Here is a 15,938-nt window from a genome sequence, read left to right on the forward strand (position 1 = left end):
AGCTTTGCAAATCTGATATTTTCTTTGGTCTGTGGTTTTAATGTTTCATTGCAGAACAAAATGGCAGATGCTGAGGCAGGCAAGAAGATCTTTATTCAAAAATGTGCTCAGTGCCACACAGTGGAGAAAGGTGGAAAACACAAGACTGGTCCAAATCTCTGGGGCCTTTTTGGCAGAAAAACAGGACAAGCGCCAGGATTTTCTTATACCGAGGCAAACAAAAACAAAGGTAAAAGCTAGGCAGTTGTTGGAGTGAACCAGAAACTTCGTAGCAAAGAAGAAAGCACAGGATTTGATATTATAATAATTTCCTAATTTGCAGTATTAAAAACAAAATCCACATGTTTATATTACAGAAATATTAATGTATATCAAAAGATCTGTGTTTGGATAACTGGTCATGTTTCTATCAGCAAAATTAGCAATCCTCTGTAGCATTAATTTTTTGCCTATACAAGGCACTTCATTTTTTGCAATACATTTATTTTGAAAAAGCATAAACTAAATTTAAAAAATCAAATTATGTTTTAGTGGCATAATGGTAATTTTCTATTTGTGGTAGTGATTCTTAGCAGAGTGAAATAGTATATTCAATTTGAAAAAGTATATTCAGTTATATTTCAGCTTGAAAAAGTATAGTCAGTCATTTGTTTGTTGATAGAAGGTATGTAGATGGCAGTGAATTTTAGGTTGAAATTAAATAGTTGCAAAAGACTGTAATATGTTTGCAAAGCAATTTATTACTCCTGGAGATATCTATATATATTTATAAATATAGTTAGCATTCACTTAAAAAATAAAGTACTTCTCTGTTTTGAACTGTTCTTGGGATCTGAGCATTTCTTCAGTTCAGTTCAGTTCAGTTCAGTCGCTCAGTCGTGTCTGACTGTTTGCGACCCCATGAATTGCAGCACGCCAAGCCTCCCTGTCCATCACCAACTCCCAGAGTTCACTCAGACTCGCGTTCGTCGAGTCAGTGATGCCATCCAGCCATCTCATCCTCTGTCGTCCCCTTCTTCTCCTGCCCCCAATCCCTCCCAGCATCAAAGTCTTTTCCAAATTTCAGATCACTACTATACTACTGTTTGGAAAGATTTTTATTTTACTTTATTTTATATTTCTTTTTATTTTTCTGATAGATGAAATTCACATAAATGCGATTAGCCATTTTGAAGTGTAAAATGCAGAAACATTTACTGTATGCACAGTGTTGTACCATCAGCACCTCTGTAGTTTCAAAGCTTTTCTGTTATCCCAGAAAACCCTCGTACCCATTAAATAATCACGCCTCATATCTAACTACTAGCCTTTGGCAGTCACTTAACTGCTGGAATGGGTGAATTTAACTCAGATGACCATTATATCTACTACTGCGGGCAGGAATGCCACAGAAGAAATGGAGTAGCCATCATGGTCAACAAAAGAGTCCGAAATGCAGTACTTGGATGCAATCTCAAAAGGGACAGAGTGATCTCTGTTCGTCTCCAAGACAAACCATTCAATATCACAGATATCCAAGTCTATGCCCCAACCAGTAATGCTGAAGAAACTGAAGTTGAATGGTTCTATGAAGACCTACAAGACCTTTTAGAACTAACGCCCAGAAAAGATGTCCTTTTCATTATAGGGGACTGGAATGCAAAAGTAGGAAGTCAAGAAACACCTGGAATAACAGGCAAATTTGGCCTTGGAATACGGAATGAAGCAGGGCAAAGACTAATAGAGTTTTGCCAAGAAAATGCACTGGTCATAGCAAACACCCTCTTCCAACAACACAAGAGAAGACTCTACACATGGCTATCACCAGATGGTCAACACCGAAATCAGATTGATTATGTTCTTTGCAGCCAAAGATGGAGAAGCTCTAAACAGTCAACAAAAACAAGACCAGGAGCTGACTGTGGCTCAGATCATTAACTCCTTATTGCCAAATTCAGACTTAAATGGAAGAAAGTAGGGAAAACCGCTAGACCACTCAGGTATGACCTAAATCAAATCCCTTATGATTATGCAGTGGAAGTGAGAAATAGATTTAAGGGACTAGATCTGATAGATAGAGTGCTTGATGAACTATGGAATGAGGTTCGTGACATTGTACAGGAGACAGGGATCAAGACCATCCCCATGGAAAAGAAATGCAAAAAAGCAAAATGTCTGTCTGGGGAGGCCTTACAAATAGCTGTGAAAAGAAGAGAGGCCAAAAGCAAAGGAGAAAAGGAAAGATATAAGCATCTGAATGCAGAGTTCCAAAGAATAGCAAGAAGAGATAAGAAAGCCTTCTTTAGCAATCACTGCAAAGAAATAGAGGAAAAGAACAGAATGGGAAAGACTAGAGATCTCTTCAAGAAAATTAGAGATACCAAGGGAACATTTCATGCCAAGATGGGCTTGATAAAGGACAGAAATGGTAGGGACCTAACAGAAGCAGAAGATATTAAGAAGAGGTGGCAAGAATACACAGAAGAACTGTACAAAAAAGATCTTCACGACCCAGATAATCATGATGATGTGATCACTAATCTAGAGCCAGACATCTTGGAAAGTGAAGTCAAGTGGGCCTTTGAAAGCATCACTACGAACAAAGCTAGTGGAGGTGCTGGAATTCCAGTTGAGCTATTTCAGATCCTGAAAGATGATGCTGTGAAAGTGCTGCACTCAGTATGCCAGCAAATTTGGAAAACTCAGCAGTGGCCACAGGACTGGAAAATGTCAGTTTTCATTCCAATTCCAAAGAAAGGCAATGCCAAAGAATGCTCAAACTACCACACAATTGCACTCATCTCACACTCTAGTAAAGTAATGCACAAAATTCTCCAAGCCAGGCTTCAGCAATATGTGAACCATGAACTCCCTGATGTTCAAGCTGGTTTTAGAAAAGGCAGAGGAACCAGAGATCAAATTGCCAACATCTGCAGTATCATCAAAAAACCAAGAGAGTTCCAGAAAAACATCTATTTCTGCTTTATTGACTATGCCAAAGCCTTTGACTGTGTGGCTCACAATAAATTGTGGAAAATTCTGAAAGAGATGGGAATACCAGACCACCTGACCTGCCTCTTGAGAAATCTGTATGCAGGCCAGGAAGCAACAGTTAGAAGTGGACATGGAACAACACACTGGTTCCAAATAGGAAAAGGAGTCCATCAAGGCTGTATATTGTCACCCTGCTTATTTAACTTATATGCAGAGTACATCATGAGAAACGCTGGACTGGAAGAAACACAAGCTGGAATCAAGATTACCAGGAGAAGTATCAATAACCTCAGATATGCAGATGACACCACCCTTATGGCAGAAAGTGAAGAGGAATTAAAAAGCCTCTTGATGAAACTGAAAGAGGAGAGTGAAAAAGTTGGCTTAAAGCTCAACGTTCAGAAAACGAAGATCATAGCATCTGGTCCCATCAGTTCATGGGAAATAGATGGGGAAACAGTGGAAACAGTGTCAGACTTTATTTTTGGGGGCTCCAAAATCACTGCAGATGGTGACTGCAGCCATGAAATTAAAAGACGCTTACTTCTTGGAAGGAAAGTTATGACCAACCTAGATAGTATATTCAAAAGCAGAGACATTACTTTGCCAACAAAGGTCTGTCTAGTCAAGGCTATGGTTTTCCTGTGGTCATGTATGGGTGTGAGAGTTGGACTGTGAAGAAAGCTGAGCGCCAAAGAATTGATGCTTTTGAACTGTGGTGTTGGAGAAGACTCTAGGAGATCCAACCAGTCCATTCTGAAGGAGATCAACTCTGGGATTTCTTTGGAAGGAATGATGCTAAAGCTGAAGCTCCAGTACTTTGGCCACATCATGCAAAGAGTTGACTCATTGGAAAAGACTCTGATGCTGGGAGGGATTGGGGGCAGGAGGAGAAGGGGATGACAGAGGATGAGATGGCTGGATGGCATCACGGACTCAATGGACGTGAGTCTGAATGAACTCCGGGAGTTGGTGATGGACAGGGAGGCCTGGTGTGCTGTGATTCATGGGGTTGCAAAGAGTCGGACACGACTGAGCGACTGAACTGAACTGAACTATCTTCTGTGTCTATGGATTTGCCTACTCTGAATATTTCATATGAAAGGAATCATACAATATATGATCTTTTGTGTTTGACTTCTTTTGCTTAGCATATTTTTATTGAAATTAAAGCATGTATCAGTACTTTATTACTTTTTTTTATTACTGAGTACTGTTCCATTGCATGTATATGTGTGTCTGTGTGTATATATATATATAATTGTTTTTATTCATTCATCAATTGATGGACATTTGTATTGTTTCCAGCTTGTACCTATTTTAAACAGTACTGCTGTGAACATTTGTGAAAAAGTGTTCGTTTGAGTCCCTGTTTTCAGTTACCTTAAATCTATACCTGGGAGTGAAATTGCTGGATCAGTTAACTACACTGAACTTTTTGAGGAAAAGTCAAACTATTTTCCATAGTGGTTACACCATTTTTCTTTTCCATCGGCAATGGAGGAAGATTCTTATTTCTCTGTATCTCTCTTTCACCCACACTTGTTATTTCCTCCTTTTCTTCTCTTTTACTGCCATCTTAGTGGATATGAGTGCTTCCCGGGTAGCTTAGCAGTAAAGAATCTGCCTGCAATACAGGAGATGTGGGTTTGATCCCTGGGTTGAGAAGGTCTTGGGAGAAGGAAATGGCAACCCACTTCAGTATTCTTGTCTGGGAAATCCCATGGACAGAGAAGCCTGGTAGGCTACAGCTGATGGGTCTCAAAAGAGTTGGTCACAACTTAGCAACTAAAAACAACAGCAACAGTGGGTAGGAAGTAGCGTTGGTGGCTTTGCTTTGTATTTCCTTAATGATCCATAGTGTTGAACATTGTTTCATGTGCTTGTTGGCCATTTGTTTATTTTCTTTGGAAAAATGTCTGTTTATATTCTCTACCCATTTTTCATTTGAGTTGACTTTTTGTCAGGTTTTAAGAGTTCTTTTCAGGTGGTGCAATGGTGAAGAATCCACCTGCCAATGCAGGAGACACAAGAGACATAGGGTCGATCCCTGGGTTGGGAAGATCCTCTGGAGTAGGAAATGGCAGCAAGACTCCAGTATGCTTGCCTGGAAAGTTCCATTGACAGAGGAGCCTAATGGGCTACAGTTCACGGGGTCACAAAGAGTTGGACATGACGGAGCACACGTGTGCTGCACTGTACTGCAAGAGGTGTCCATGTATTCTGAACATTAAACTCTTATCAGATAAGTGACTTGCAGTTTTTTCTCTTATTCTGTAGATTGTCTTTAGTTTTGAAAATAATGTCTTTTGATGAACAATGGTTTTTAATTTGTATGAAGTCTGTTTATTTTTATTGTTGATGTTGCTTGTGTTTTGGATGTTAAATCTAAGAATCTGTCACTGTATCAAAGGTCATAAAGATTTACCCTATATTTTCTTCTAATAGTTTTAGTTCTTACATTTAGGTCACTGTCTTACCTCTAATTAATTATCATTAGCTTTTTATATAGAGTGAGGTAGTGGTCCCACTTTATTCTTTTGCATGTAGTTATTTAGTTGTCCTTGCACCATTTGTTGCAGAGATTCATTCTTTCACAGTTGAATGGAATTTACTTGCTTGTTGAAAATCAGTTGAGGTTTACTTCTGGACTTTCAGTTCTCTTCCATTTGTCTGTATGTCTGTTCTTGCAGACATACAGCAATGCAGCCTGTTGCCTTTCTGTTCTTATACTAGTGCCACACTGTTTTGGTTATTGTAGCTTCCTAATGAATTTTGAAATTCGGAAGGATGAGCCCTCCAACAGTGTTTTTATTTTTCAGTATTTATTTTGGCTTTTCAGGACCCTTTGTAACTTCCTGAGTTTGAAGATCATTTTTCCATTTCTGCAAAAAAGGCCTATAGAATTTTGATAGAAATGGCATAATATCTGTAAGTTGCTTTGGCGAGTATTGCCATTTTAATGGTATTAACATTATATTCTATGAACATGGGATGCCTTTCCATTTTTTGGCGTGGGTGCTCAATCAGTCACGTCTGACTCTCTGTGACCCCATGAACTATATCCCATCAGGCTCCTCTGTCTATGGCATTTTCCAGGCAAGAATACTGGAGTGGGTTGCCATTCCCTACCCCAGGAGATCTTCCTGATTCAGGGATGAAACCCATGTCTCTTGTGTCTCCTGCATTGGCAGGTGGATTTTTACCACTGCACCACCTGAGAGGCCATGTTGATCTTGTACTGTGAAACTTTGCTAAATTCATTTATTATCTCTAGTAGATTTTTTTGTGATTCTTTAGCATTTTCTATGTAGAGAATTATGTCACCTGTAAATAGAGACAGTTTTACTTCCTTTCCAACCTGAGTAGCTTTTATTTGTTATTCTTTCCTAATTGCTCCGGTTAAGACTTCTGGTAGAGTTCTGAATAGCTCTGGTAAAAGTGAGAATCTTTATCTTGTTCCTGATCTTAGAGGGAAAGGTTTCCATTTTTTACCCTGAATATGGTGCTAGCTGTGGGTTTTCCATAAATTCTGTTTTTCACGTTAGGCAAGGTCCTTTCTATTGCTAGTTTGCTGAATGTTTTTTATCATGAAAAGGTTTTGGATTTTGTGAAATGCTTTTTCTGTGTCTGTTGAGATAACCATGTTTTTTTTTTTTTTCCTTTTGCTCTATTAATGTTTGTATTATATTGATTTTCCTGTGTTGAACTATTCTTGCATTCCTGGGATAAATTCCAATTGGTTGTAGTGTGTAATTCTTTTAACAGTACTGTTGAATTAAACTTGCTAGTACTTTGTTGAAGATTTTTACATGAGAGATAATTGGTTTGTCATTTTCCTGTGATGTCTTTACTTGGTGTTTGAAGAAGTTTTAAATATAGATTATTGGAAGCTATGAGTCCTTTCATTAGTGATTTGAATTTAGTACTAAAAATTTTCTTAGTAGGTTTTATACTGCTTATATAGACCAAATTGGGCTTCCCTGGTGGCTCAGTGGTAAACAACCTGCCTACCAGTGTAGGAGATGAAGGTTCAGTCTCTGGGTTGGGAAGATCCCCTGGAGAAGGAAATGGCACCCACTCCAGTATTTTTGCCTGCGAAATCCCATGGACAGAGGAGCCTGGCAGTCTACAGTTCATGGGGTTGCAAGAGAGTCAGATACGACTTAGCGACTAAATGACAACAACAACATAAACTAAATTACCTTACTTGATTGAGCTTTGCAGACCATGTTGTAGGAGAAAGGCTTTAATATGGGTAGTTGGCATCTTGTATACTATTTTTTATTTTCGAGTGCACATGTAATAGCTTGCTTTTTGTCAAAAGAAGGATTCTACTTATTTCACCCTGTATTAATGTTTCTAGTAAGATAGTGTTTGGGGTTGGTCTCAGCCTATTAGATTTCTTAATATGATTGCAAGGTGCACTTTACTTTAGCAACAACATCAGGAAACTGGAAAAAACCGAAGTTTATTACTCACAGATCCTTGAGGGTACACAGCATGCCTGGGGCCACACGGTTGTGGTTGCAGGTAGAGAGAGAGAGCACGGGCTTGGAGTTTTGCTTTTATTGGGGTTGAGGATGGATTGCCTAGGGTTTTATGGGTTCACTCTTTACTGGTGAATTTAAAATGTAAAAGCACGAATTAAAGCATGGGAAGGGAAAAGCAAGAAGGTCAGTCAAATAGGTATGTGGGTCTACCAGAACTTTCTGAAGAAAGGGAACTTCATGGGTGGGCAACCTGGCTCTCCATCTACTTGGGTAGTTGTTGCTCAGTTGCTCAGCCATGTCTGACTCTCCATGACCCCATGGACTGCAACACGCCAGACTTTCCTGTCCTTTACCATCTCCCGGAACTTGCTCAAACTCATGTCCATTTAGCCGGGTGATGCCATCCAACCAAATCGTCCTCTCTCATCCCCTCCTTCTCCTGCCTTCAGTCTTTCCCAACATCAGGGTCTTTTCCAGTGAGTTGGCTCTTAGAGTCAGGTGGCCAAAGTATTGGCGCTTCAGCTTCAGCGTCAGTCCCTCCAGTGAATATTCAGGATTGATTTCATCTAGGATTGACTGGTTTGATCTCCTTGCAGTCCAAGGGACTCTGTGTAGCTGGTAGTGCATTTATTCAAAATGTATATATTTGAAAGAGTTGCCTCAGCAATTGAAAGCTTAATGTTCAGCACTTACATTACAATAAAAAAGATTAATTGTGAGTTACTTATACTACAGATAGATAAGATGTAGTGAAATTTTTGTTATCTGGAATTTTGGAGAAAGAGACCTTATGAATAGTCAAATGGTTTGAGTAAAAGAAAATTAACAATCTAGATTGCCAGCTTTTTCTGTGCATATGTGAAAATAAGATATTTTTCATTTTCTCAGAGCCTTGAGAGCAATGCCATTTAGTAGGATGGAAAAGTGGCAAAGCCATTTGTTCCTAGACTTGGGTTCCCAGGCAAACTCTGATGAGGCGGGAAGTGTATGCTAAGTCTGTTTTAGAGCACTACCACTACATCTTAGCATTGGAGGGCGGTAATAATTTCCTAGGGCTGCTGTAACCAAGTACCATAATTTAGGTGGCTTAAAATAGTGGAAATTTATGGGTTCATAGCTCTGGAGGCTAGAAGTGTAAATCAGGAAGTCGGCATGGCCATGCTGTTTCTGAAGCCTGAGGACAATCCTCCCTTGCTTCTTTCTAGCTTCTGGGTGTTTGCCAATAAACTTGGAGTTTGGGGCCTTCAGCTGCATGACTCCTGTCTCTGCCTTCACTGTTACATTGTCCCCCTGTGTCTGTGTTCACATGGCCTTCTAGCAAGGATACTAGTAATACTGGATTGGGAGACCTGTCCTCCTCAGTATGGCCTATCTTACTTTTCAGTTGTGATCATTGCTAATCACAGCCGCAATGACCTTATTTCCAAACAAAGCCACATTCTGAGGCACCAGAGGTTAGGGGTCTCAACACAGTTTTATTCAGGGGACACCGACAAAAAATGGCCACATACATATAAAATACATATATAGACAATTGCTAAAAATTCTTACATTAAAGCAACATAAAGTTTAATCTTTGTCAAGTCAAGGGTGTTTATCACCTTTTTAAAACATCTGTGTAGTTGTTACATTACTTACATTCGGCTAAGTCACTTCAGTCCTTTCTCTTTTTTCGACTCCATGGACTCTAGCCTACTGGGCGCCTCTGTCCAAGGGATTCTCTAGGCAAGAATACTGGAGTGGGTTGCCATTTCCTACTCCAGGGGATCTTCCCAATCCAGGGATCGAGCCCGCGTTTCTTAGGTCTCCTGCATTGGCAGGTGGGTTCTTTACCACTAGTGCCACCTGGGAAGCATAGTTGTTATAATACAATATCATTGTATTTAGTATATGTAGAAATGCTGGTTAGTAGATATTCTTTAATAAAGAATTTGTCTGGTCTTTATCTCAGGTTCTTGGGAGGGATCTGTAAAACAGTGGAATTTCCCAGTGATAAGACAGTTTGCCCTGGTGGCTCAAATGGTAAAAAAAAGTCTGCCTGCAGTGCTGGAGATCTGGGTTTGATCCCTGGGTCAGGAAGATCCCCTGGAGTAGGGAATGGCAGCCCACTCCAGTATTCTTGTATGGAGAATTCCATGGATAGAGGAGCCTGCCAGGTTAAATATAGTCCATGGAGTCACAAACAGTCAGACACAACTGACACACACACACACACACACACACACACACACACGAGTGTCTTTGTTGTTCAATGTTGGGCCTTGAGATTGCCGCCTGAATTTATGCTAATGAGAAAATTCGGTAGGGCTCATGATAGGGCTGGGACTGGCCAAGCTGGAAAGACCAACTCTTTGATTAGAGAATTGGGACTTCGGACTAGGTAATATCAGTCTAATCTCCAGGTATAGGGGGTAGGGGCTGGAGATTGAGTTCAGGCACACAGTGAGTGATGCAATCAGTCAAGTCTATGTAATGAAACCCCAGTCAAAAACTCTGACCACTTTAAATTGGAAGCTCTGCTTGAGCTTCCTGTTGGTAAGCACATCCATGTACTAGAAGGGTGATGAGTCCTGATTCCACAGGGCCAGGACCCTCTGTGTTTGTGACTTTCCCAGAACTCACCATATGGGTCTCTTCACTTGGCAGGTACTGATTTGTATCCTTTATAGTAAAACTGTGATTTTTAAGTGGTGCTTTCCTGAGTTCTGTGAATTGTTTTACTGAATTATCATACCTAAGGGGGTCCTGGGAACCCTTAAATTTATAGTCAATTGGTTAGAAGTTTGGATGGGCTGGGTACCCTGAACTTGCAACTAGTCTAAAGTGAGGTAGTCTTGTTGGAAACTTTGGAGTCTGTGCTAACTCTACACAGTTAGTATGAGAATTGAATTGCACTTATTACAGTAAGTCTTAAACTTGCATTTATTGTTTGCATTTATATGGCTCTTTAACTTTTCAACTAATATTTTTCTATAGTGTCTTTATTTTATTATCCTCTTATAAGAACAGTCAACTTTTAAAGTTCTGATTTTTAGAACAGTTATTATTGTCCCTCTACCTGCCAACATTTTAAAACTCTTTCTTTTTAATATTTTCTATGCTTATTAATATTGATTTGAAATCATATTAAAACTTATCACAAGTATATCTTTTATTATAGGCTATTGTCAAAGATAAAAGGCTTATAAGGCTTGTCTTTAACATTATTTAACAATTAGAAATAAAATTTTCCCAAGTGAGATTGTTTAAGTAGTATTTGTAACTTACTTGGGCATATAATATGAGTATTTGTTAGTTTTACTAATGAAATAAGAATGATAAGTAGCAGAATGAAATTGGACTCTATTATATATTACTGACAAAAATTAATTTGAAATGCATTAAAGATTTAAATGTAAGACTGGAAACTATAAAACTCCTAGAAGAAAGCATAGGGGAAAACTCTTCCACATTGGTTGACAGTGGTTTTCTGGATATGACACCCAAGGCACAAGCAAAAAGAGCAAAAATAAATGAGACTATATTAAACTAAGGGCTTCCCTGGTAGCTCAGCTGGTAAAGAATCCACTGCAACGCAGGAGACCACGGTTCGATTCCTGGTTTGGGAAGATCCTCTGGAGATGGGATAGGCTATCCGCTCCAGTATTCTTGGGCTTCTCTGGTGGCTCAGTTGGTAAATAATCTGCCTGCAGTGTGGGAGACCTGGGTTTGATCCCTGGGTTGGGAAGAGCCCCTGGAGGAGGGCATGGTAACCCACTCCAATATTCTTGCCTGGAGAATCCCCATGGACAGAGGAGCCTTGCGGGCTATAGTCCATGGGGTCGCAAAGAGTTGGACACAACTGAGCAGCTAAGCACAGCACAGCATATCAAACTGAAAAGCTTCTGAACATCAAAAGAGACAGTCAGCAAGATTAAAAGGCACCCTGCTGAATGGGAGAGCATATTTAGAAATCATGTATCTAATAAGGGGTTAATATCCAAAATATATAAAGAGCTCATACAACTCAATAGAGAGAAAACCAAACAGCCAAATTAAAAAATTTACAGAGGAACGGAATAGATATTTTCCAAAGAAGATACACAGATGGCCAACAGATACACGAAAAGGTGGCCATCATCACTAGTAACCCAGTAATGCAAATGAGATTGTCACCTCACACCTTTAGAGTGGCTGTTATCAAAAGACAGGAAATAACAATTATTGGCAGGGATGTGGAGAAAAGGGAACCCTTTGCACTGTTGGTGGGAATGTAAATTGATGCAGCCACTGTGGAAAGCAGTATATAGTTTCCTCAAAAAGTTAAAAATATAACTACCATATGATCCAGTAATCCCACTCCTGGGTATACATCCAAAGGAAATGAAAATAGAACCTTGAAGAGGTATCTATACCACCATGTTCATTATAGCATTATTGACAATAGCCAAGAGATTGAAATGACCTAGAGTCCATCAATGGATGAAAGAATGAAGAAGATATGCTATTTATACACAACAGAATACTATGCAGCCACGAGAAAGAAGGAAATCCTGCTATTTGCAACAACTTGGATGACTCTTGAGCACATCATGCTAAGTGAAATAAATCAGACAGAGAAAGACAAATCCTGTATAATATCACTTACATGTGGATCTAAAAAAGCCAAGCTTAGGAAAATAGAGAGTAGAATAGTAGTGACTGGGGTGGGGAGTTAGGGTAATGGAGAGATATTGGTCAAAGGATACAAACTCCCAGCTACAAGATTAACAAGTTCAGAGGATCTAATGTATAACATGGTGATTATAGCTAATAATCCTGTATTATATACTTGAGAGTTGATAAGAGAATATATTTTAAATGTTCTTACTGCAAAAAGCAATGCAATTATGTGATGGGATGGAGTTTTTTGCTCTTGCTATGGTGGTAATGAAAAATCAATATATAAATGTATCAAATCAACATATTGTACACCTTAAACTTAGAGAATGTTATACGTCAATTATATCTCACTAAAGCTGGTAAAAATTAACAGGGTTTTAAAGTAATGTTATTTAGAATAAAATAAAGATTTGAAAAATACTTTAGCGCAGCTTGATCAAAGACAGACTTGATAAGAATTGTTATTGTCAAAATAATATTTTTGGGGGGCAATGATAATTGAGTAAATTTTAGAAATAAATTAACTCATGATTTGCCCAGGATTCTGTGCTATCAAGTGATATAACTCAGATTCAAACTCAGTTCTTCTTGGACCTTTAATGAAGTCATATCATGGGTTTAACATATTAGCTAAACTAATTTATTAGAGATTAATCTTTTTCCTTTTATCATAAAGAGACAGTAGGACACATAAAATCATAAATGTACTAATCATTTAATAAATAGTTTGAAATCATTTACACTATCTGAACATTCAAATGGTTCCACAGGATATTCACCGTATAAGTGATGCTCATGTCTCCCTGTCCTCCCCTGTTCCTTTCCCTTCACCAACTAATTTTATATGGTAATCATCTTCAAAAGCATCAATTCTCCAACACCACAGTTCAAAAGCATCAATTCTTTGGCGCGAAGAGTTGACTCATTTGATGCTGGGAGGGATTGGGGGCAGGAGGAGAAGGGGACGACAGAGGATGAGATGGCTGGATGGCATCACTGACTCGATGGACGTGAATCTGAGTGAACTCCGGGAGTTGGTGATGGACAGGGAGGCCTGGCGTGCTGCGATTCACGGGATCACAAAGAGCCGGACACGACTGAGCGACTGAACTGAACTGAATCATCTTCATAATTTTAGTGGTCATATTCATACTTTAAGTTATATCACATGCCTCTATTATTTTCTTTAACTACTTAATATCTGTCTGTTTTTCACTCTGGAGGATGAGAAAATCAAAGTAGTTGTACAACCTCCCATTTTTTCCATACTGTCTCTTAACTCTTGCTACTTACGTTTTTACTTCTGCTCTGACATGATGTATATAATTTATGTCCTATGTAATTATAATTACCATAGTTGCTTTAACACTTGTCCTACATTTAGATTGGATTAGTGCTTATTCCCAGCTTTTACCACAGTGTCTGTATTTATCTTTTGGTTGGTAGAAGGTTATCTATCAGTAGTTATGCTAAGAAAGAATTACTGGGGCCATATTATCTTAGTTCTTAATGTTTGAAAGCATCCATGGATTCCCATTACACTTGAATATTTTGGCTAGACATAAAATAATTGGATGATTCTTTTAGTTCCTCAAGATTTTGTATGCTTTGTGTTGGATTATTCTTTGAAGAAAAAAGCTAGCCTGATTGTTTTCCATTATAAGTTAATTGGTTTTATTTTTATTTTATACTTTCCCCCCTAAGTTTCCATAAAACTCTTATTAAAATTTAGTAACTTATTGGGTTGTGTGTAAGCCTTGATTCATCTGCTTCAGACTTTACTGGGATAGTTCTTTCAGTTGGTAGACTCAGAACTTTTACTTTTGAAAGTTTTCTTGACTACATGTTTTAAAAATTTTATACTTTCTCATTTGTTTTTTAAAGAAATATTACTTGGGCCATCAGTTGTACATATTTGGGATATCTTTTGTCTGTTTATCTTCTGTAACTTATTTTTCCTTTGATTGTTTTAAACTTTTAATTTTTTTCATTTTGTTTTTTCTTTTTGCTGTCATTTATGTTTTCTGTTTTTATCATTTTCTCTTTGACCCTTTGCAGCTCTGCTGTAAACCCTTGCTTTGTAAAGATCTCTTCTGAATCCATGGGAGTGTGGTCACGATATTTCTGATAATTTCTGATGTGTACATTTCGTTTATCTTTTTGCTTTTTTGCATTTCTTTCTGCTGTGTGTGTACATGTTGTGTGTATGTGTTTTTAGTACTCTTTCACACTGGTTCCTTTTTGATTACTACTCATCTTTTGATGAGGACGATTCGTCAGGATGGATATTTGCAGAAGGTCAGTAAGAGTGAGGGTCTGAGCTTTCCAGTTGGTTATGAAGTCTTCCTTACCCACAGTTATATTTTAGAGATATGTGTATGTGTGAATGTTGGCTGAGGGGTTATTTGGCTCTTCAGCTGACCAAGTCTGGTAGTTCCAGGGTTACCCAGTACCTTTCTCTTCTATCCTGTAACAAGGTAGAATCTTGCTTTTAAAGATGTATTTTCTTCTTTAATCCTGGCTCCCCTGGCCCTCCATGATATCAAATTAAATTTAGACTTTCAAAGCCAGTCGATATAGACAGTACTCTTTGGGGGCCAAAGGGTTATGACTCTGCCCCCTTAGGATTTGTCACCTATTCTGGGGAACTTTTGTCTTGAAGTTAGTGACAAGCGTCCTCTCACTCTGGTCCAGGTGTTATGTCCGTGGTAGTTTTCTAATTGTATCCACTTTGGTAATAAGAGGCACTCCCTCAAGAACTTTATTAAAAGTAGAATTGGCATTTCTATTTCTCTTTGTTCATGTTCTTTTTGACTGGTTTCAGAAAGGAAAAAAAAGTTAGAGGCAACTTTTTTCTCTGGTTTTAAAACTGGATTCCTGAAGTCCTAAGTTTTTGGTAGAGATCTAGACAGAGGCAGCTTGCTGTGATTGGTAAAAAACCAACCAACCAACCCCCCACCTCAAACATGGAAATATGAGTTACTAGTCACAGGTTCTTGACTCTGTGTAGCCTTGCCATCTTAAAGTAAGTTATTACCCTCTCTTTGGGTCATCATTTACTTATCTGCAAAATGAGGATTTGGGTCAGTTGATCTCTAAGATCTTTTCTAGATGAACTCTGTGACTCTAGGAGGATGGCATACTGCTTAGGCACATGTCTGGGTTGGTGGTTCATTGGTGTACCTTAGATAATCTTAAACAGCATTGGATTTCTATAAGAAACCCAAACAGTAGATCACCAAAGGCTAATTTTGAAATTTTCTTGTAGGTCAGAAACTGTAAGTATTTTCGGTTATAATAGCATTCCTATTGAGTCCAAAAGTAAGGTTTTGTTCACAAATGTAGATCACATCAGTAAGTAAATTTTATAAATGTAATTATGCGAACTTAAAACTTATTTTCACCTTTATAGGCATTATCTGGGGAGAGCAGACTTTGATGGAATATTTGGAGAACCCAAAGAAATATATCCCTGGAACTAAAATGATCTTTGCTGGTCTTAAAAAGAAGAGTGAGAGAGAAGATCTTATTGAGTATTTGAAACAGGCAACATCTTCATGAAATGTTCTTGCAACTTAAAAATTATTAGTTATAAACCAAAATTTTCCAATTTCACATACTGCATGTTTAAAAAATTCATATTTGATCTTTCTTGATCAGCCTGTAGCAAGTTTAACATTTTAAAATAAAAGTTGATATTTTTGATTGTGTATAACCTACCCTTCAGAGTCTGAAGCTGATTTTGTCTGGTTGCTAAGGATGTGAGCAAGGTCAGGGTGGAGGAGGAGAGAGAAGGAAACTGAAACTTACTATTCTTCAGTTGTCTGTACA

At 38.4% G+C, this 15,938-nt stretch overlaps 1 protein-coding gene across 1 annotated transcript; it reads left to right on the forward strand.

Annotated features, from left to right (window-relative positions):
• Nucleotides 1-60: 60 nt before the first annotated feature.
• Nucleotides 61-15,668, forward strand: LOC128069489 (cytochrome c 2). Its single transcript, XM_052662669.1, has 2 exons — nt 61-229; nt 15,520-15,668. The coding sequence occupies exons 1-2, from the start codon at nt 61-63 to the stop codon at nt 15,666-15,668; spliced, it is 318 nt and encodes a 105-aa protein (XP_052518629.1).
• The last annotated feature ends 270 nt before the right edge of the window (nt 15,669-15,938 follow it).

Source organism: Budorcas taxicolor, chromosome 2 (genome assembly GCF_023091745.1).
Source record: "Budorcas taxicolor isolate Tak-1 chromosome 2, Takin1.1, whole genome shotgun sequence".
In the NCBI taxonomy this organism is placed as follows: Eukaryota; Metazoa; Chordata; class Mammalia; order Artiodactyla; family Bovidae; genus Budorcas; species Budorcas taxicolor.